At 34.1% G+C, this 22917-nt stretch overlaps 2 protein-coding genes across 11 annotated transcripts in view; one reads left to right on the top strand and one right to left on the bottom strand.

Annotated features, from left to right (window-relative positions):
• Nucleotides 1-22917, top strand: part of LOC117984903 (zinc finger protein OZF-like) — a 228809-nt gene that overhangs the window by 5714 nt on the left and 200178 nt on the right. The gene's annotated exons all lie outside the window — the stretch shown is intronic.
• Nucleotides 2276-22917, bottom strand: part of Fas3 (fasciclin 3) — a 186630-nt gene continuing 165988 nt past the window's right edge. For 2 of the 10 annotated variants that reach the window (XM_069500713.1, XM_069500714.1), the window contains 13 exons: nt 20861-20957; nt 20327-20408; nt 19006-19129; nt 15253-15375; nt 14507-14698; nt 13875-14065; nt 13373-13514; nt 12650-12691; nt 11115-11228; nt 6634-6673; nt 6202-6252; nt 5124-5253; nt 2276-4774 (listed from right to left, as the gene is read on the bottom strand). In XM_069500713.1, coding sequence (XP_069356814.1) covers nt 4628-4774; nt 5124-5253; nt 6202-6252; nt 6634-6673; nt 11115-11228; nt 12650-12691; nt 13373-13514; nt 13875-14065; nt 14507-14698; nt 15253-15375; nt 19006-19129; nt 20327-20408; nt 20861-20957 — 1475 coding nt within the window. In that variant the 3' untranslated portion in view covers nt 2276-4627. Of the gene's footprint in view, nt 4775-5123; nt 5254-6201; nt 6253-6633; nt 6674-6947; nt 8903-11114; nt 11229-12649; nt 12692-13372; nt 13515-13874; nt 14066-14506; nt 14699-15252; nt 15376-19005; nt 19130-20326; nt 20409-20860; nt 20958-22917 lie in introns of those variants that run through there. The other 8 variants (XM_069500715.1, XM_034971566.2, XM_069500717.1 and 5 more) reach the window with 8 other exon arrangements.

Genomic DNA, 22917 nt, shown 5'->3' on the forward strand with positions numbered 1-22917 from the left:
CATTTCATTTGTAAGTAATTTTATACGTAATTATTAAATTGTTTCTACACTTATTGACATCTAGTGTGAGATAGCTGAACTATGTAGTGACATCAATATATCGATGTTAGGTCGCTAAGCGAGTAGTTTTGCTACTAACCCGCAGATGGAAAATTGAGAAGTGGGCGGCGTTCCACAACCCCTCACCCCGCAAAATGTCACTCGATATTTCATAGGGAAATCTTAATACAACATCTCCTCTTTGTTTCTGCTCTATGGTTTCGCCCCTGTTGCTGTCACTCACCGCGCACAACCGTCTCGGTCAAACGTATCGCCTATCAATATATATAAGTTACCTCATTTCTTGGCCTAAGCATTTTATTTTTCTAATTAATAAGGAACTGTTATTCTATTTGCCTGTTTAAAATACCATATTTTTTATTACTAGATTTTTTTACTATACTTATAAAACATAAAATAAAAGAACACCAGAAAATTAATATATATTAATTAACTATATTTAACTCATCAAAAAGTAACTTCTTATTGTTTTGTAAAATACATAAAAATTACTTAAAAATTTTCTTAACTTCATAATATTATTTATGAAGTTTACAAAATTAGCTAAATAAATGAAATAATTAATAAAAAATACAATTAGCGATTTAACGAGAAAAACAAAAAAGTAATAATAACATTAGGTGTGATTTGCTCTAAAGTATTAAAAATAGATTTGTTGAATACAAGATGATAGTCATGAATCATGAAAGAACAATGTTTTTTTTACAAATATTCAGTTTTGTTATTGTGATGAATTTCACTGTGTAGGTAATGTATGTTCTCATTATAAATTATTATAGTTAAGTACATATTATAGAGTTTTCGTTTATTGTTGTAATAATTCAAAATTAATATAAGGATGCCACTTATTTTATGTTCCTATTTTAGACTTCCCTTTTAATTTAATGTTATTCTTAATAAATTATATTATGTAAAAAATAATATTTGCAACCAAATATGAGCTGTTCTGTGGCCCAATTTACAGTATTTTAGTAGTCGGTATTTCAAGCAAATCACGTACCTACCTAGCTTTAATATATTTATGGGGTCCTAGTTTTAACAAATCATTACGAATACTGTAGTATTATTCTGGTACTAATTGGCAAAAAATAAAAATGCTTATCTATCGTATATTCTGTTTTAATTTTTCATATTCATTCTGCCTGGACTGCTAAAGCGTACATTTTTAATCTATACTAATATTATAAAGAGGTAAAATTTGTAAGTTTGTTTGTACTACTGAATCGATTATGAAAATTCTTTCACCAGTACGAAGTAACATTATTCCTGATTAACATAGGCTTTATTTCATTTAAAAAAACCGGCCAAGTGCGAGTCAGACTCCCGCACCGAGGGTCCCGTACGGCAGTCATATTTTTCGACATTTTGCACGATAAATCAAAAACTTAAATGCATAAAAATAATTAAAAATCTGTTTAAGAATGTACAGGTAAAGCACTTTCATATGATACCCCACTTGGTATAGTTATCTTACTTTGAAAGTCTAAAAAAACTAATTATTTGTTCATGAACACATTTTAATTTTTTTGTGATGTACCTAACCAAAAAAACAAATTCACGGTTTCCGGATTTTTCCCGTTAAGGTGCTCTAAGACCTACCTACTTACCAAATTTCATGATTAACGGAAAGTACCCTATAGGTTTCTTGACAGACACAAAAAGACAACAAAGTGATCCTAAAAGGGTTCCGTTTATCCTTCTGAGGTACGGAACCCTAAAAATTGTAACATTTATACGCTGCGCCAGATCCTTCTTTCCACGCACGTGCAAACTGTGGAACCAACTCCCATCGGCGGTGTTCCCACTAGATTATAACATGGGGTTATTCAAGTGGCGGACCAACGAATTCCTAAAAAGCCGGCAACGCATCGGTGGTTCCTCTGGTGCTGCAAATGTTCATGGGCGGCGGTAATCACTTAACATCAGGTGACCGGCCTGCTCGTTTGCTCGCTATATCTATTTAAAAAAAATCAGAGATACCGGTACGGGCGGGTCGCTAGTACTTAATATACCTACTTACAAAGAATACACGGCGCGTAATGTTCCCAGACAGCAGTAGAATTTTTCCAACGCGCATCCCGCAGTTTGAATAAACGTCTTTATTCGCTTCCTTTTACTATAATTTCAAAAAGCCATATACTTATGTTTTCGTCTCCACTTCGGTTTTGAACAAGTGTTATAGAAATAAATGAGGATTTGAGGGTAAAAAAAAAGATTTTTATGACACAAGATCTTTAATATCTTAAATAAAATAATACACATACATAGGCGTTTAAGTACCACGAAGTTTACCATTCAAAACATTTCTATAATATACACACTACACAGGTATTATAAGCTACTATTCTCCATCAGATTTGAATTTTTTGTATGTTGCCTGATAAAAGCTTACAAAATGTTTGGATATTATTGATATTAAAAGCTTTACAAATATATCGCCATAATTATATAACCTAGGTCATTTTGTAAAAACGAAATATAGTAGGTACAGTGCACAAAGCCTAGGGAAATTCATAATTATCATGTGACAAAAAGATAAAAAATACAAGAGAGCTATGAATAGAGACAGCGAATGGATAATACATGAAAATTATGATCGTGAAGCCGTGACGTGACTGACGCCTTTTATATTAATTAGGTTAATATGATAAACGGAATTAAAGTGTTCGTGTAAGAATAAATAACCTTGGTAGGATAGGTACCTAAAAATATTTTATGTTCAAAAATGTGCGTGGTTTTTAAAGCATCTTACATCTATTAATAAATATCAATCAAAATTATTTATTCATTCTTCGATAAATACTTTACAAAATATTTAAATTATCGTATTATTTACGTGATATTATAAGTAACAAAATTTATTTTCACTTTTGTATTTTTTTTGATATTCAATAAAAATGGTAACACGGGTGGAACCTAAAAGTGAATGTGAATAATAATATTGAAGATCTAATACAGCACCTTTTTTCTCAATTACGTAGGTATATCAAATGTGTGAGAAATCTCTTTAAATTCATCACTATGTAATCGAGTATACTTTCGCCTTGAAAATAATATCTGGTACCTATTGCAATGCTTAAACTAAAATATACAATTATGGACGGATTTTAAACTAAAACATGAAAACACAAGTGACTCTTTAGTTTGACGTTATGCTAACTTAAAAGTCCTTAAAGTGAACCAACACAGCAAATCTTCGTTTAAATATTATACTTAAGTCTTTACTTACTGGTACTGCCATAGATAAAAACAGCCACATAAAGGAAATAAACTCGTATGTTTATATATCTACTGTATAGATTCACATTAAGCATAAAAATAAATTTGTTTGTACCTTACAATTACAAAACAGTGTAAATAATGGAACGCTTTAACATAGAGCCTCCATTGAAACCCTGTTGTTACTTAGAATTAACTTAATCATAAGTTACTTTACTTTGCATCAATAGTTAAAATTTTATAAATAATATTTCATTCGAATAATATAGAATTAGGTTTTAATTTTGTAAATAATTTTTAAAATTATAAGTAACGTTTAAGCATAAAATATGTCTCAAATTCATAGATATTTAAATATAAAAAATTACTTTCGCCAAATTGATATAAATTATTTTAGGTCAAAATCAGTTCTTTCAGGTTGTTTGCAAAATCATGCAAATGTTTGAAACCACAAAAATTCTAATAAATAGACATTTATTTATTTTGAGGATATTAAATAGTTTTTATTCTATTAATTAATTACTAGGCTGCAATAACTGCATGAAGGCAGTGATTTATTTTAAAAAATCTTATATTTATAGTTTACATAGGAATATGGAATAATAATATCAAAGCACACATTTACTTAACACTAGTCGAATAAATGAGATTACCGCATTTTTTTACAACTACTGTAATAAAATTATTGTAGAAAAACAATATTGACCTCACACACAACAAAACAATTATTATTTTATCATGATCATTTTAATAAATTACTGTGTGCAAAATCGACATTTATAATATACGAAAATTCGTTTTACCCCTCGCTTTTACATAATAAATATAGGTACCTATATCATATATTTTTCTCGGTGGTCTCATCCAATATAATATATTTGTGAATTGTGATGATCTATCTCATAGGTAGGTAGGTACTGATAACCTTTTAAACAAACGTTATTTATGTAGGTATAGCGCGTAAAAATGAACTCCATACGCGACATTTTAACTTTTCGTGTCAAAAGTATGATTTTAGTCCTTATAGTAGTACATCCAAATTCTTTGAGTGAACCCAAAGAACCCAAAGAATTTGCATGTAGGTACTACTACGTAGTACACCGGTGAACCGTAATTTTGACATGGCTGTTGACACATAAAGTTAAAGCGGCGCGTGAGGAGTTATTTTATATTTTGTGCGGACCATGCATTACATTTATTAAATACTTATTTTAATTCGAAAAAAAATCTTGCAATGCATTTAAAATTCTTGAGTAATTAATTTAATTGATTTAAAAAACAATATGACAAAGAATAGAAATTCGGAATGAAAGAGGCTGATGTAAAAAGGTCCCTCAATAAAATATATTTATTCTTTAGTCTCTTTAATCTGCGCTGGTTGGTCAGTGTACACAATTTCAGCGTACTCCGTTGAAGGAGGAGGAGGCTTGTCTGCATTTTGCTCACCAAGAGCGAGCTCAGCGTAAACGACTGCCTTCTTTTCTTCTGCGACAGCCTATAAGTTGCGGAATAAATTAAAGTCAATTCTAATCAAAATATATATTTAGTGAATTTAAAAGCAAGAAGATAAAAATAAAACTTTTATGTCTATTACAAAAAATATGATTGTTTACACAAGTTACAAAAACTTATTTTTGAAGCGAAACTTCTATCAGACGTTTGGGATGGGAATTGGGAACCTAAATTGAACCGAATGGACTGAACAAATGCGGCAACTTATGCATGGATTGCGTATTGTTCCCATATGTAGGTATGAGTGAGTACATCTTAGCTTCCGTCGACACCTCACGACTTTTTATTTTAATAGAAGAATTTTCAAATTAAACATTTAAAATATGGATTACCTTATCTTCAACTTCTGGTATAGGTTCTGTGGCCTGCACGCGATCACGTCCACGCGGTAACGCTGCCCGAACTCGAGCACTTAAAGCACTTAACCGTGAGCGTTGTCCTGCCGCACTCTCGGTGTCGCTACTAGCAGAAATACACGATTACATTTAACATTGCCGAAATAAACAAAATATAGTAAGTAATAAATAAGTTATTTATATATAAAAGCAAAATATGTAGTCCCATGTTATTTAACAATAATTTTAAAAAACCACAGTTAATAAAATAATCAGTCAATATCTATTATTAATCTTTAATCTAAATATATAAAAGGAAAAGGTGACTGACTGACTGACTGAATAACTGATCTATCAACGCACAGCTCAAACTACTGGACGGATCGGACTGAAATTTGGCATGCAGATAGCTATTATGACGTAAACAGCCGCTTAGAAAGAATTTTTGAAAATTCAATCCTTCAATGGGTAAAACAGGTTTGAAATTTGTGTAGTCCACGCGAACGAAGTCGCGGGCATACGCTAGTTAATATATAAACACGCTAAATCACACAAAATTGTAATGAAGTTAATGATATCAAATTTGAAATTTATAAAAACTTATTTTTAGCGAAATCCCAAAGCAAAATTAAGTTGGTAATACGTAAAAGAAAGGAAAAAGCGTACTGAGTACCGACAAAAAATCTCTACTGCACTGAACATAATACAATATATTATAATTTACAAAAGCCTGTGTGATTCAACTTTCTTAGATTACTGAATACTGGTGCAGTGCAACCATTTATACTTAGTGCAATGTTGTATTGAAAAATTCTAAAGAAGGCACATATTGTATAACATTTTAATAAGTTAAGTTATGAAAACTATTGAGTTTAATTAAAAGAAGTTATTAATCAAATCAATTATTAGAATATAATCAAATTAAAGGCGGGGAAACAGTGACTACAATACAAACTAGCTGAAAATGCCAGTCACACTTAATCTACATATAGATTTTGATATTTATTGGAATTAATGTATGTGATACCATATATGATTTATTATTTATATACAAGATACAGAAGGTTAAACATACGTTCTAGAAGGTAGCGTCCCACTCTCTAAAAGCACGTCCCCAGCCGGAGTCCTTATAAAAAAATGAGCTATATTTTACAAGCCATTTAAGAGTAATCGAAGGTGCAAAGCATCAATAACTGCTTTCATCTTGTTTATATCAGTAAAAATAAATATTTCCGACTGACAAGTTCTTCCCAGTTACAATTCTACTTACGTTACGTCATAGCCAAATGTTTTACACCTTCAAAAGCCCCTCTATACTTTATATAAACCGTTTTGGCTTTTAAAAGTAAATTTCAAGACCCAAACCACTATCACAACCACCCAAGTATTATTTACACGCATTTCTTTAAATTTCTTAATACCTAATATTCTTTATTTCTAAATATTGTATTATTTATTAGGTATTTACATATTTTACACTAAAAGAGGTAATAGTTTTTTTACTCACGATTCTCCAGAGCTCTTTGTATGGTCACGTCCTCTGCTTCCTATAATGTAAGAACCCAAATAACATGAGTCGTAAAAAAATATCTAACTACGTTTTGCTCAGTAATATTTTAATTGTACGGTTCTTTTAAAAACAGTAAGAGCAAAATTGTAAAATCCATTTTCGTACATGTATCGTAGTTTGCAAATTGATATAAAAATAATGTTTTTATTGCTATTAATAAAAATAATAAAAAGGGCATGATTATGTCTTACTACTATTTATAGTTAAGTAAAATAGTGTTTGCATTGAGTAATGTAAATGAAACTAATATGTCTTATTTAATAAATACTTTATATTCAATTATAATTCGTTAATAACGCAGTGGTATATTATTTTATGAAAGTTGCAAACTTGATTACTCTGGTTATCTATGTACTGTTAAGAATTTTATAACTATACATTGTACAAGTTGTTAGAATTTTACAAACAATTTTTAATATTCGTAAGAATTTGTAATTTATGAATAAAATAGGTCTTAGTCGTAATTCATTGATATGAATGAAAAGAAATGTTTAGATAACTATTGAAGAAGAACAATTTTAATTTAATTTTTGGCTGTGCAGGATGGCAGTGTTTTTGAATGGACATAAAAAGACAAAATGTGAAAAACGAAATTCAATTAAAAACATTTTAACTAAATTGGTACAAAAATAAATTCTTATTAAATAATTGTATTTAATTATAAAAATACTAAAATCATCACAATGACGGTGACCTATCTCACTAACTTAAGCTAAAAATGTCATTTCATACCTTATGTTTTTACAAAAGAACTAATAATATACTCGACTTTTTTATATTAATTGCAAAAAAACGTAATATTGAGATTTCTTACACTTCTTAATTTAGTATCTGCATTTTTACAATTAAATATAAAAAAAATCGTGACAAGTTTCATGTTAAAAATAAAACAACCTTATTAATATCCATAATATTCTATTTTAAGTAGGCATTAATATAATGACAGATTATATACAAAATAAAATGAAAAATGGTGGTTCGAACACAATTAAATCTTAAAATTATGAAAAAGAAGGTGTACTTTTTTAGAAAAGTTATACAAAACCTAGTAAGAGTATAAAAATGGCCAGTTTATATTACAAAAATCTTGTATCTTAAAAAAGTATAAAAATTAATGTAAACGTGTCATTAAGACTTTATCTTTTTAATGTAACGTAAAGTGTGTCCAAAATGTATAACAATAGTCTTAATAAAAATCTTTTAAACTTAAGATAATTGAACCAGCTGTAAAATACATTTCTATTAAGTAGGTATATTACTATTTATTAATATTATGTATATTGAAAACCTGCCTTAACTACATAATATACGATGGGATTCGTTGTTTCTGACAACATGTGAGATTCTTAATAACTTCTACGAATACATTTTAAACGATTTAGGCTAGAACACAATCGAGAAAGTTCTTGTAATTACATCTAAGAGATTATCTTCTCTCGGATTATGTTAACAATATTAAGTTTAGAGATAGTAGGTAGTACAATTTTCAAGTTATATAGTATATAAAAACGGGCAGTATTAACAGTCTTAGACTGCCACTAAAATTCGTCTAATACATAGTGCATTAATTTGTAAAATTGTCAAATATAATTTTGTATTTCGTTGGCATTAAAATCATTATAATAACTAACAATATTATGTTATATTCTGTAACTGTAAACACATCTGTAAACGAAATTACACAAAATATTTTGAGTCCAAATTAACACTGATAAGCTGCCACTCTTTACAGATTTTTAAACATAATATATGTATTTTAATTTATAATATATATATATATATATATATAATATGTATTATAGACATATTACCGTTAAAACTAATCATCAAGATGCAGAACTATTAAGTACAGTCTAACAATAATTTTAAAAAATCCTGTTTAATTCCAAATTATATACCTACCTATGAAGCCAATAAAAAAATTTAATGAACTTTACCATATCAAATAGGTAATTAGGTACGAAATTTATTTGTAGAACATACGTGTAAAGAATTAAAATTCGATTAATCGAGTGACAGCTTTTTAACTTACAAGTTACAACTTAGACGGCGGTGTCCGGCTTCTTCTCGGGGTGTTTTGTGTCCCCATTGCTGATATATTCCCCATGGTCATGGGAGGGATTTTCGGATCCTTTGACGTCATCGTGAGGAGGGAGGGGAGCTTCGGAATCAGCGCCATCAGGGATGTCGGTACGATGGGACCTCCCTGCCACATACCAATATGTTAAGCGATCAAGAACTCGTGTTCGGTAATTTCGAAGTTTCTTTTGTTAGTCAAGCGGTTTGTGTGGTTTTGTTTCATTGATTTGCGTGGATTTGTGTTAAGCGTGATAATCGCTTCGTATGCATACTAATTGCTATAAAAATGACAAGTGTTCGTGTTACCCAAAAGCATTCTGTTGTGTTACTAATTGCTGGTGACTTCTAATTTTTTTGGCTTGAGCTTGCTCGATGTAGATTCTAAAGAGCAAGTCAAATTGAATAGAAAAAGAAATTTGACGGGTCTTCAAAGAACCGAATATTATTATTCTTCTTAGGTTCTTTGAAAATCTTTCGTGTACATATACTTTTCCATTATAGAGAAAGAGCCTGTGAGGGTCAGACCTTCGTTATTCTATAAAAGCTGAAAGTTTCTCTGCGCATTGTTCCTAACACAGGGAGGAACGATCAGCGACTATGAAGTTTGGAGCATCGTGGTTATAAACCTGTAATAGTTGTAGTTGTAGGGTTGTATTTAATTTATTATTATTACTTCCTTGGAAAGTTTTGAAAGAAAGAAAGAATGAACCACACAATTCTGATGTCTTTATTGAGTATATATTTATCATGTTCAATTATGACTACATAAAGTTACTAGTTGGATTAGATTTGTTAACTAATAGATAGATGTAACCATCACCTGATTAATATTTAATTTATTAAAAGATTGTAAATTAATCCGTTGTAGAGCTAGGCAACATGATTCGTAGAAAAGAACCCAACACCATAAAAAAAATTTCGTTAAGTCATATTTATTACAAACATTAAACTTTTTGAACTTTTTTATAAATATCACGTAACTACATTTTATTGTAAGCGTACAACCGTTTTAAGGTAAAAGCTGTTACAGACATATTAGAATAAATTGATTTAAAAAGTAGTTAAAAAACGGTAGGTATAGATGGCAATCGAATCGAAAGTCATGCAATTATATTTCTATTTGAAACATGCGTTAAAAGATAAGAAATACGATTTTTTAGGAAAAAAGAAGTACATGCTTGAATTAGTGTATTTCAAAATTTTCATGCGTATATTTGTTACGTTATTTTTAAATTCTTGATCGCTCCTAATATTGTTACATGGCATTACCGTAAAAAATAACAATAATAACATAACAACTATTTAGCTACACAATAAATGCCAAAAAACACTGCCAAAATACAAATTTTTAAAAACTTTGCGTGATGAAAAATGCAATTCTATTTGGTGTTTTTATATTGTAATTTTAGTTTTACCTATCGATTTGCTCGCGAGCCTGTCGACAATTTTGGATTATTATTTTGATTTCGTAAAGATCACGTCATGCCTATTATTAAGAGATAGATTAAGCAAATATTGAAAGCATGGTCTATAATCAAAAATGCAATAGGATCGAAATATTGACAAAAGTTTTTGTAAAAAAAAAAAAAATTTAAAAAATTATACACAATGATCAAATAAATTCTACAGAATATCGACGGGTACATTTAAATTTATATGCAAAAAAAAACTGTTTATTTTTGGGGCGGAAAACGTGCAGATAAAATTTTTGTCAATATTCTTTACTAAAATGGTAGGTATCTTCACGACATAGCAACAGTAGTAATTCGGTAGAAGAAATTAGATTAATGAAACATTTAGTTTAGTCTTCTATATTTTTATAGGTCTAATTTTTGAGGTACGAATTAATTACTGTTGTGACATCGCAATAAATTAATGTTAGTTGTGAATGAAGGGGAAACAATCGATAAATTAATTTTCATTCACGACGCATTCGACAATTTTATTTGTATTAGTTATGGATTGTAAAAAAGCGGCCTAATATTGTAACTTAATATTACGTATAATAATGACTTTTACATGACATAGTAAAAATGTGAAGTTTGTAAAATTCATAAAAGTACAACACATTTACAAAAATAAGATTTACTGAATTTACAAAAGATTTTTTCTTTTTACTTGATGCAAAATTATACTGTTTCGCAGCAGGTGTTTTAAGTTTGTGTATCAGTCAATGTAGTATAATATAACTACGCACTTTTCTTTATGTATTTTGTTATAAAACTAGATAAAAGAATCCTATGCAATTAATGAAACCAACAATGACACCTTTTCTACAATCCAAACAACCAAACGTTTCAAACCATGAATATTAAAAAAAAAGTCTAAATCCAACTAACCTGCGAAGAACCACCTGCCAGTTGCCTTGGCGAACACCACGAGGACAATGGCGATCAGTAGTATCAACACTGCGATGACGATTCCGACGATTGCGCCAGTATCTAATTCCACACCTAGTAAACAATAAACAATGTTTTATATAAGAAAGTACCTTTTAAAATATGATACAGGAAAGAATTTTTTATCTGGGGTAGGCGCAAAAATAAGCTTCAGGTAAAATATGCTTATACCTAATTAAGATTTGAGAGTAATTTACTAATAACTTTAGGGTCTTCAATCTTCATTCAATATAATGTAATGCTATCTATGTCTATTCGACACAACGATGAGCTACCGTAAAGCAATTATTTTCAGTATTATATTTTTTTTTCAGTATGTTAGTAGTTTCATAGTATAGGTACTGCAATTTAATCTTTTATAGACAAGAATAATTGCTGTTATTATTAATTATATCGGAATAGATACCTACCTGAGTTTTTATAAATAATAATCGATGTTTAAGAATCTAAATAATAATCCAAGTTACTTTTGTTATGAAATATTTATGTGCGTTACACTTCCAGATGTCTGTATATTACAACCTTAGGAAATATATTTTATTTTTATTACAGTTAAGTACCTATACATATTAATACTAGTTACGTATGTTGAATTTACTTAGAAAATATAGGTAGGTACGTACTTAATTCATTTTAAATTATGTTTAGGTAGGTACATGCTGCCTGTCACCATTAAATTATTATAATCATAATAATCTAAATAATCATAGCATACATAGTAAAAAACTTTATGTAATTTTAATAAATCTTCTCATGCTTTTAAATTCAAAGTAACGTAAATACGGCATTCCAGTCTAATCTCTCGGAAAAATCTTAGTAAAAGTAGACATGCTAAAATGTTTTGAAAGAAATTACGAGCTTATAACTACTTATAAATACTTACTTAATTTTCAAATAAATCAAGCAACTAAAGTAAAATAAAACTACGAAATCTTTTTTCATCAGGGGAGCATACCTTTTCACTTTAACACTAGACACAACATACCAATAACATGGATACCTATCACTTACAAAAATAATTAATTAAATAAATAGGTATAGCGCATAGCTAAGTATCTAAACTCCCGCGGCAGTGGAGCGGTGCGGGAGGGTGACAGTTGTCACAAGTTGACGAATCACTGAGCTCTCGCGTCACGTCATCACACCCCTCCCACACCGTTCCACTAGGTTGAGATGGCAGTCGGGGACGGAACGCCCCGCACAGCATCCGCGCTACCCGGTGCGGGCGAGCGCAGGTGACTTGCGGGTGTTCCCATGTGCCCATACCCCGATTGCTATCTGAACCTGTCGCGGACTAAACCTACTCAGTTAGGTATGCGTTATGCCTGTAACTTTCTTAGTATTTTCTAACAAGCAATATATTCAATTTTCAATAAATCAAAAATGCAGGACTATAATTTTATCACAGGACACTATAAATTGCACAAAATAACATCCACTTTATGGCAGGCTTCTAAACTACATTCATTTCTTACCATAAACGTCGATAATCAAATAGGATGTTTTTGCTTTGCGCGCTGTTGAAAATATTTTAATTTGAGTAGGTATTTTCTTAGCGTAGGTAAGTATAAAAAAATTAGTTACTAGGTGGTACTAACCACCGGTAATACGGTTATTATTCTTATCAAACCAGTCTTTTAAATATCGATAGGTTATTAAACAACGTTATTTGTCAAAAAAATGGTGTTTTTTGATTATAAAACCAAGTCGCAAGTAACTTATCTATAAATTATGGATAGATTTATAATGAGGAAGAGGAAGGAAGCTGGCGAATAAAACGGTGGTACACGAAATGAAATTTTATAGGAGGAGACAAAAACTGAATAAAAGCTACTGAAACTTTACTGTAATTATTACAGTTTTGATTGAAATCACGAACTTTGAGACTCAATTTAAGCACAGTCATATTAACGACCTAACCGTTATGTTTGAAAATGAGTTGAACTTTGTATTCAGTGATCGAAATCAGCATTTTCAGTACCTACAGTTTTAGGCCGTTTTGCTTGGAAATGAGTCCAGATTTGTATACAGTAAGCCAAAAATGCTCAGATTGAAGAAAAAAAATAAGTATTTTGATCAGAAGTGTCATTACACCGATATGTTCGCTAACTCCTCGGCAAGTGTAAATGACATAACCATTGAATTTTTTTTTTAAATTTACAAAACAATTTCTAAGTAGAAAACAATCCTCTACTGACCAGCGGGCTCGTCCATGGTAGACAATCGTAGGGCGAACTCCTCCCTTCCCAAATCGTTGGTGACGCGAAGGTAGTAGGTCTGTTCCACGTCTTCTTTGGCCACGCGCGCCAGTACCAATGTCACATTGTAGAATCCGCTACCCTGCAATTAAGGTGACACGTTAGTATTATAGAAACAAAGATTTTTATTAATATAAACTTTTACAAAAGCTAGATTTGCTTGATGTTAATCTACCAATGACAGCAACAACTGCAGCAAGACACTCTGCAGTCGGCGGCGAAACTCTTTTCAAATGTTCGATTTACAATATTATACAAGGTAATTGCAGTCCCGCACTTAGCTGAAGCGAGCGATGGCAATCGGGGAGGGAATGCCTCGCACAGCCCCCGCGCTAACCCAGTGCGGGAGAGCGCGGGTGACGTCCAGGTATGCGGGGCGTTTCCCCGCCTCATACCTCGATTGCTATCACGGACTTTTACGTACTATAGATTCATTTCTTACCAAATGTAGAGGTTCCAGCGCAGTAACGGATCCATCTTCATTGCTCCTGGGCGGTATGAGCACCAGGTCTCCGATGGTCCACTCGGTGGAAGGCGCGGGGTTAGCTCGCACGGTGACGTTCAGACGCCCTTCTGCGCCCAGTTTGAGCCCGAAAATTGTGAGTGGACCGGATTCGAGGCGTTTTGGTGGGTCTGCATATAAAAATTAAGTTTAGTTATTACATACATACAAACTTAGTAAGTTTTCAAACTAGCTTACTCCTGTGATAATCACATCACACTAATATTATAAAGGCGAAAGTTTGTGTGTATGTTTGTTACCCTTTCACACACAAACTTCTGGTCGGATTTGGCTGAAATTTGGAATGGAAGTACCCTGGATTAATAAAGGCTACTTTTATCCCGGACCAATAACCTATTATTAGCTCCTAGTTACCTAATTTTAGAACAATTTAAGCTGTTGGTTACTGATTTGACTAGTTGTCAAATACCGGATTCAGCCAATGAGAGTGTCAACTTAAGACTATGTACCTAATGTAAACCAATCAGGTGATGGCGGTCCTCACATGGTAGCTGTCAAACTACAGCGAAAGGCCTTCCAAATTCAACCATTCAAGGTCCAAATATACTCACAGTGTACCACAAGTTGTCTAGCAGCTTCCCTTGGGGCATCCAAAGCCTCGTGTTCAGCTCTGCAGACCAGTTTCTGGCCATTGTCTTCAGGTGCCAGAGTCCTGGACACATTCTGGCTGATGGTCATCAGGTCGCTTCCAGGTTCCGAAGTTATGACAGGTTGGTGTATCCCAGCAAGGAGTTGGACCTCGTCTGAAAAAAAAAGATTTATTAAAAAAGATTAATGGGCGAATATCGAAATTAATCACAAAAGGTTAAGGGTTTTTTGCTTTTGGGCAAGTCTAATAATATCACTTAAATCATTCTTGTCTTCGACAAAAATAACAACTATACTATACCAGCTACATTCTGGTTACTCGTTACTTTTTGGCAAAATTCACTTTGATTTTACGAATATATAGACACTGTTTTTTTATCTGGTCGAATTACTTATCAAGGAGGTACTAGCCCGACATTGCTCAACGGGTTGCGAAGCTGAAGTAGCAATGGGCAGGGCACATAGTTCGTAAAACCGATAGACGTTGGGGTCCCAAGGTGCTGGAATGGCGACCTCGCGGCTCGCACCGGAAAACGCAGTGTTGGAAGACCCCCCACTAGGTGGTCGGACGACATCAGACGAGTCGCAGGGAGCGCAAGACCGTGGCGTGTGGAAGTCCTACAAGAGACCTATGTCTAGCAGTGGACGTCTATCGGTTGATGATGATGATGATGAATAATTTACCTACTGACGGAAACTGCTTACTTACCCAAAAACCAAGTGATCTTAGCCGCTGGTCGTCCGTTAGGCACGATGCACTGTGCCATGAAGCCGTCCCCCTCCCTGAAGGTAGACTGGGGTGGTGAAAGCAGTTGAGGGTTACCGGGAGCTCCTGTTGAAGAAATTTCTTGTTTAATGATGTTTTTGCCTTTGACTAGGTAGGTACAGTACGCGGCAGAAAGTAATGTACATCGACATTTAGAAGCAGATTTGTAGACCGTTGTCCCTGTCATTGAGACCGACATGATTTCTTATCATTTTTTTTTAAATGACAAGAAATCATGTTAATCCAGAGTAACCCTGAAGCAGTTTTATTTATAGACTCATACCTCATACCGCTAAATGATCACGTTTGTCAATAGTTGACCCTTTACAGACGACATAGTTGGCATAGTAGGTTGTAATATGTACGAATTGTCAGTTTAAGTAACATAAAAATGCAACTCCTCAATATATCAAAGTAGGTTGCCTGCACATCGGATTGAAAGAGAGGTGATGCAAAATTATGTAGGTTAGGTCGTTAAGCAATAAGTTTAAAACAATAGTGTGTAAGATTTCTTTATTAGTATTGTTAGTCCATAAGCAAGAGTAGATCATAAGCCGGCTCTCAATAAACATCTTCCACCGTTGCCGCATTTAATTATTACCATACGGCCACAACATATCTCATGGCGACCCTTGCCAGTCGGTGCATGCCTAATCTAAGTGCGTGCACCGGCTGGGCACCGATCAAGAAGAAGACTACACAATTTTCAAAAGAATATTCAAGACTCAGCTAGAACAAAAAGAAGAAAATAATTCCACGTCCTATATTAAAAATCAAGAAACACTAACATCAAGAAATAAGCCAAAAAAAATGAATCGCTTATGAACAGAAGACATCTCAAGCTTCATTGATCGGCCCAGCATCATCGTGCGTCCAGGGTTATCCCGGCCAAAACTAGGAGGTGTCCAGGGTATTCCCGGCCCAGTTCGAGGAGTCCAGGGTTTTCCCGGCCCATTAAGATGCAGTAAAGAAGAGGCGCAGACTCCAGACCTCCGGACCTGATGACCAAAACCTGTCCTGATGACGACGGCGACTACACGGCGGTCACGAAATTGACTATTGAAATGCGTCGCTAACAGTTAAAGTAAGTGCAATTTATCTCTCGTAATGGGCAAATAGGTAAAATGTGTAGCAATTGTAATTTTTTTTTCTTGGGTAGATAATTAAATTTTGTACGTAGGTATAGGTTAGGTGAATATTGGTTTTTTTATAATAAATGATACTTCCTCCACTATCTACTAATAAGTTCCGTTCGTGCTTTATTTGTAAGATTTTATATAGTGTGTAGGATAGTTTAAACTAATAATAGATAATAATTAATAAATGAATAAGTAGGTAGGTACTTACTTCTTTCGTAAATATTAATAATTCAGAGAATTATAACGGTGTCATCGCGTGGTCAACGACACACGCGTACCCGAACATTTTGTATTGTTATACGAGACAATGGTTTTGCTCGAGATGCAATTTGCAAATACAACGAAATGAATATGAAATAAAGATAATTTTTTCCCCTACAGACGTTTTTCGTCTAGTTTCGTGCAAGTTTTGACGATATAAGACTATACCCGGCTTTGACAAGTTAGGACTCTGCAAACCAAAGGCTTGATCACCCTTCGGCTGTAGAAGTGCTATAGGTATAAAATATACAATTTTTTTTTTAGATTGAGACATACTGACGTAGGAAGATGATTGTTATTTATTTGTTTAAACGCGATGTTTTGCGCATATTTAGTACCTCCTCATTCAACTATATATTTGTCTAGACTCTTGATCATTATCTACCGCGCTGGTGTTAGTGAAAGACCTAGAATTTTTATGAAAAGTTGAATGTTATTGAAATACTTATTGAAAGAAATAAGTTTGATGAAGACTATAAGTCTTATGAAAAATGCTTGCAAGCATGTTATGTTAAATATTAATTAGGAGAGAGTACGCGCCGCGTTTGTTGATTTGTTTATTTATTTGTATTATGTGAAGAAGTAACTTGAAAGGAAGATGAAGACTAGGAGAGATTTATTTTGACTGTCCAGGAAATATGAATACCTGAGATGTTTACTTAATAATAGGTATTATTATGGGTTATAGAATAGAAACCTTATATTTACCGTCTTACGACGATGCTATACGACAGCTGTATACTTATGATGACGACGATTTGATAGGTCAAAGAATCTTTTGAAGTCGATTTGTGAAATCGATACCTCAATATCTAATACCTATGATGCTATTTTGAGATTATTTTATTATGATGAGATTTTTCGAAACTTTTGTAAAAGTTAAATCCTTGACTGTGCACTTAATAGATTACGATTTTTATATTTATATAAGTAAGGTTAAAAGTATGCCCATACGAAGTAAGAGATAAGATAAATTGCACTTTAAGCACAGGAAGTAACTAAAAAAAAATGTTTCCTTACATAATTTTAATTTTATTTAGCATTAGATTTTATTTTTGTGATTGTCATCATCTTTTCTTCTGATTCGATGTAGCGTCTAACATTTTTTTTCTTTTAAGGGGAGGGGTAACCGCATACATTTTCAGGGGAGTTGTAATATGTACGAATTGTCAGTTTAAGTAACATAAAAATGCAACTCCTCAATATATCAAAGTAGGTTGCCTGCACATCGGATTGAAAGAGAGGTGATGCAAAATTATGTAGGTTAGGTCGTTAAGCAATAAGTTTAAAACAATAGTGTGTAAGATTTCTTTATTAGTATTGTTAGTCCATAAGCAAGAGTAGATCATAAGCCGGCTCTCAATAAACATCTTCCACCGTTGCCGCATTTAATTATTACCATACGGCCACAACATATCTCAAGGTACATGATTCCGATGTTAATTGAAACCAAAAAAACTGGGAAGCCAATTCAAACAGATGGTGATCGAGCAACGCAGGAATTAGGTACAAAGGACAAAACTATAAAAATTGATTATTTTTGTTAGATGATAGATCCCCAGTTTATACCTCTCAAATTGGATGAATAAAATTCTCAAAATCTTTTGTAGATGCCGGGAGGATATCTCAATTTTAGATACAATATATCTACAACCTAATGCATTGAATGGAACCACTCTTATATGGATGATCATAATCCTAACTTTTTACGTTAACAAGTTAACGTTAATTGTGCGTAAATCTGTCATTTTAGTATGGAAGGGAATTAAAGCGTCGTGATTTGACATCTTATAATTTTGGCAGATGTAGATGTTCGTAACTTCATTCTGGTAACATGTTTTTAAATACGTGTGGGCTGTGGCCACAGAGTACTTTGTAAATATTGTGGCTCAGGCAAAGAGAACTCAACCTCAAGTGTACGCATATATATAAGGTTTTGTATGAAAACAAAATCGTAAAATATTGGCGGGGGACAGGGGAAAATGCTTTGTGGTGGACACCACCACAATTGGTGGACTCAAAAGTCACGTAATCAAGACGATGTGCGGAATGAGGGTACCGAACGGGCGTGGGCCGAAATTTATGCTAAGCAACTGCCTAAGCTTGGCGATTGAGGGGTGTTCGGCTATTATGCGTCTATAGGTCAGGTCACAGGTTAACATGTACCATGTCTTATATCTATTTACTCTTGTTATAATATAGGATACAACAATAGTTCAAAGGGTTGAAGTACGAAGGCTACTGCACTGAATTATTGATGCTTTCTTGTGTAGAAGACTCAAAACACTGTACTTACTGGCAACGAGTAGCCTCATGGTCCCAGTGACCTCAATTTGTCCCGTCTGCGGCGGTAGCGTACACGTTATGTTACCGTTCCATTCTTCTTTTATGTGCTTTATATGGGCGCCGCATTCTCCGTGCTGTGGAGCAAGAAATAAATGATGTCGTTTATACTAAGAACAACCTTAAAGGAAAGCGGCATTTGAACTTGTTTATTGCACTGTTCTAAGCACTTCTTACTTGCTACAGTGAAGGAAAACATCGTGAGGAAACCTGCATGCCTGAGAGTTCTCCATCATGTCCTCAAAGGTGTGTGTAGTCTACCAATCCGCACATGATCAGCGTGCTAGACTATGGCCAAAACCCTTCTGACTCTGAGAAGAGACCCGTGCTTTGTACTGAGCCGGCAGCGATGGGTTGATCATGATGATGAAGCACTTCTAAGTAGAGATCCTTGGCCTCATTGGTCTAGTGGTTAGCATGTTCGACTGCAGGTGACGGGGTCATGGGTCCGATTCCCGGGTCGGGCCAAAAAAATTGGTAGGTATTGGATTACTAGTCCGGAGTTAGGAAGTTGGCGGTGTTTCACCCCCGTGCCTCGGAGAGCACGTAAAGCCGTCCGTCCCGCGCCTGATCCCTATCCGGTCGTATCGGATATCCGTCCCATCAGGCGCTGAGAGTGAGGGAATAGTGGGTGTATCAGTGTGTTTGCGCGCAATATAATATTTTCCGCGCAGTTGGTTAATCTCCATGGAGATTCGGTTGGGAGGATTATCTCATCGGGTGTGTGGATATTTCAGAGAGTATTTCGTGACCTTAGCAGAACAGTTTAAAGTATGGTCTGTATGTTCCTAGGAATACTGCGTTGTTATCCCAAAAGAAACCTTGGAAAATAATGGTTGCAAGTTGCAACATTGTGTGATCAATGAAAGTAGTCATAAATTCATAATCCTCAGAAATCAGGAATACGATGCAGTCAGAGATAATTAATTATTATACTCTGAAACTATTATTGAAGTGAAGCTTCTTAACGGACATCTGGGAACCTAAATGGCAAAAAGGGGAAACCAACTCATCTGTGGGGGAAACGGACTAAGGAACACGACTAGGCAGCGCGTATAGTACCTAGCCTACGAGTATAATATGAGTGAACGAGACAGAGTACAGCTTCACTTCTGTCGGGAGTCCCACTTCATTAACTCACTTTCTTGCCAGTCTTTTTGTTTGTTTGTTCAATTTTTTTTTTGTTGTATTGTTGTTTCGGTACAATTTTTTACTATTTTCCGATTAAATGCATACGATCTTTTTATGATTAGGTATTGTACGCCCTTTCTCACCTGTAACCCTTGACCGGCGTAGACAATTTCTTCATCTTGGTTGTTCGGGATGAGTCTGTACGACGTTGTTCCTACTGTCATACTGGAAATAGAAATGTTAAATTAATGATAATGTTCCTCTCTAGTGTCCCGCAGAGCACGTTGAACTGACGATCCGACTGACGAACACAAAACAGAAACTAGTGTCTAGCCTATCAGTGATGTTAAGAATAGTAATTAGGTAGACTCGGATCAGAAAAATGCAAGGAGACGTAGAACAAGAATAAGCGTCCTTCAAAATAGACATACCAGAAGTGTACTACTTACTAGGCCAAAATGAAGGCGTTTGAATTATAAAGTAAGTTGCACTAACCGACGCCACCGAAGAAGAGGAAACGTCCGTACATAGAGTTATGATACCTAACCACATCACTGCGTCTGTAGTTCAATATTCAAATACCAGATGCATACTACTAAGTGGACCAAAAAAGAAGGCTTTTTATTGAAATACGAATGCCTTCACTCAAACTTTGAATGGTATAAAGTTGTACTAACCGACATGCATCAATGGGGTAGGGCACTTTGCAAAGCACGGTGAGATCATCCCCGACGCGTCGCACGGCTTCTCTTGGAGTGATGTCTAGATTTTGACCTGGAAATTAACAAAAAAATAAAGTTAGACTGGTAAGTAGGTACATCATCATCATCATGACCCATCGCCGGCTCACTACAGAGAACAGATCTCCTCTCAGAGTGAGAAGGGTTTGGCCATAGTCTACCACGCTGGCCATGTGCGGATTAGTAGACTTCACACACCTTTGAGAACATTATGGAGAACTCTCAGGCATGTAGGTTTCCTCACGATGTTTTCCTTCACCGTTAAATCAAGTGATATTTAATTACTTAAAACGCACTTAACTCGGAAAAGTTAGAGGTGCGTGCCCGGGACCGAACCCCCGACCTCCGATTAGAAGGCGGACATCCTAACCACTAGGCTATCACAGCTTAGAGTAGGTACATGTACAGTGAACACTAAAAGATAAACTTTCATTCCTTGGTGTGGAGCCAATGACTTTGGCTCTATTTTAAATACACCCAAGCATTGGAAGAAGTAGAAAAACGGAGGATGTAAGAGGAGCCCGCAAATAAAGTTAGTTTAGCTTAGATTCATGAAGATAGAAAATTCCATTTAGCCACATCAGTAAGGTTTAAAATCTGTATTCATCTAGTGGCTTAAATAGAAGTACCTAGGTATGAAGAATTCTTGAAAAGCACACTGACAGCAGGTAAGTAGGTATGTTATACTAAATCAATAAGAAATAGAAGCACATTACCAGTATTCCAGCATATTACTCATGCACGAAATTTTCCCTGAACTATCCAGTGAACGCCTTAAAGACATATTTCCGAATCTATCGAGTGAATCTACACAGAGTGCTACTCCGAGCATTCCAATCTGCTTTGATCCGCTTTGTACTGGTTTAACTGCTTCGGACCGCTTTAAACTAGTTCCAATTCTTTATCAAACAATTTTTAATCAATTACTTCTTTAAAATTTCGGGATAAATTTATTGTTGAACTAAATAATATGCGTGAAGTATAATATTTAAACGGTCATAAAACTTGAACTTTAGAAGTTAAGTAGTACACATTCTTACATAGTTACCTACATAGTCCTTAGGTTCAGACGGTCAATGTGTTCCCCCAATGTTTATTATCTCGCGTTTGCTATAAGAACGAACGGATATTGGGACGATCCAATATCGATATAAGTATTTATTGACTGTTTGACCCTTGCTATTCAAAAGATGCAATGTAACTTTGTGACGAACGCTATTGTAGTAAAGTTAGTTGATATGAAATAGCAGAATACATAATTATCTATTCTGCCATTTATCATAATATGGAAGTTGGAACTGATCAATAAATAATAATAGTATCTTTTACCATTGTCTCTGTCGTTGAGACCGACAAAACGTCAGATAGGTATGAGTGACAGAGACAACGCTCTACAAAGCCGAAATGTTATTCTAATGGCCGATGTACATTACTTTCGGCTGCGTACTGTACTTATATGTATAATTGCTGAGTTCCCTTACTGTGGTCGTCTTGCCATAACATAAGAGCTTTACAATCGAACGCTACTCCAACACTTAGTGAATTATAGTTTATACCTAATTGCAATTCGAGACAAGGATAATTCCAGTAAAATGGCGGCATCAAAAGCGGTAACGAAGTTCCCCAAAGTTGCGCCGTCTGCGCTCTGGGCCAACTTCGCACCCGGCGGCGGCCGACTTGCGAATTAAGTAGTTTGTGGTAATGCCCTTACTGCAGGCTGCTTGGAGATTGAATTTTATTTTAACATATTTGATCTTCTTCTTCCTACTGTTAGCTTACTTTATTTAGTGTTTCGTACCAGTACCTAGATTATTCATCCCCGACTTGGTGAAATCTTATTATTATTTATTATCTAGAAAAATATATTTTCATCTCACGAGCTCAAAAAGCGCGCCTTTGTGCAAAAGTCAATTTTGCTCACTCACACTCATTCAAAAAGTGTTTTGAATTTATAACGCTGGAAATTGGCAGTTTCATAATTTCAATGGCTCATA

Source organism: Maniola hyperantus, chromosome 9 (genome assembly GCF_902806685.2).
Source record: "Maniola hyperantus chromosome 9, iAphHyp1.2, whole genome shotgun sequence".
Lineage (NCBI taxonomy): Eukaryota > Metazoa > Arthropoda > Insecta > Lepidoptera > Nymphalidae > Maniola > Maniola hyperantus.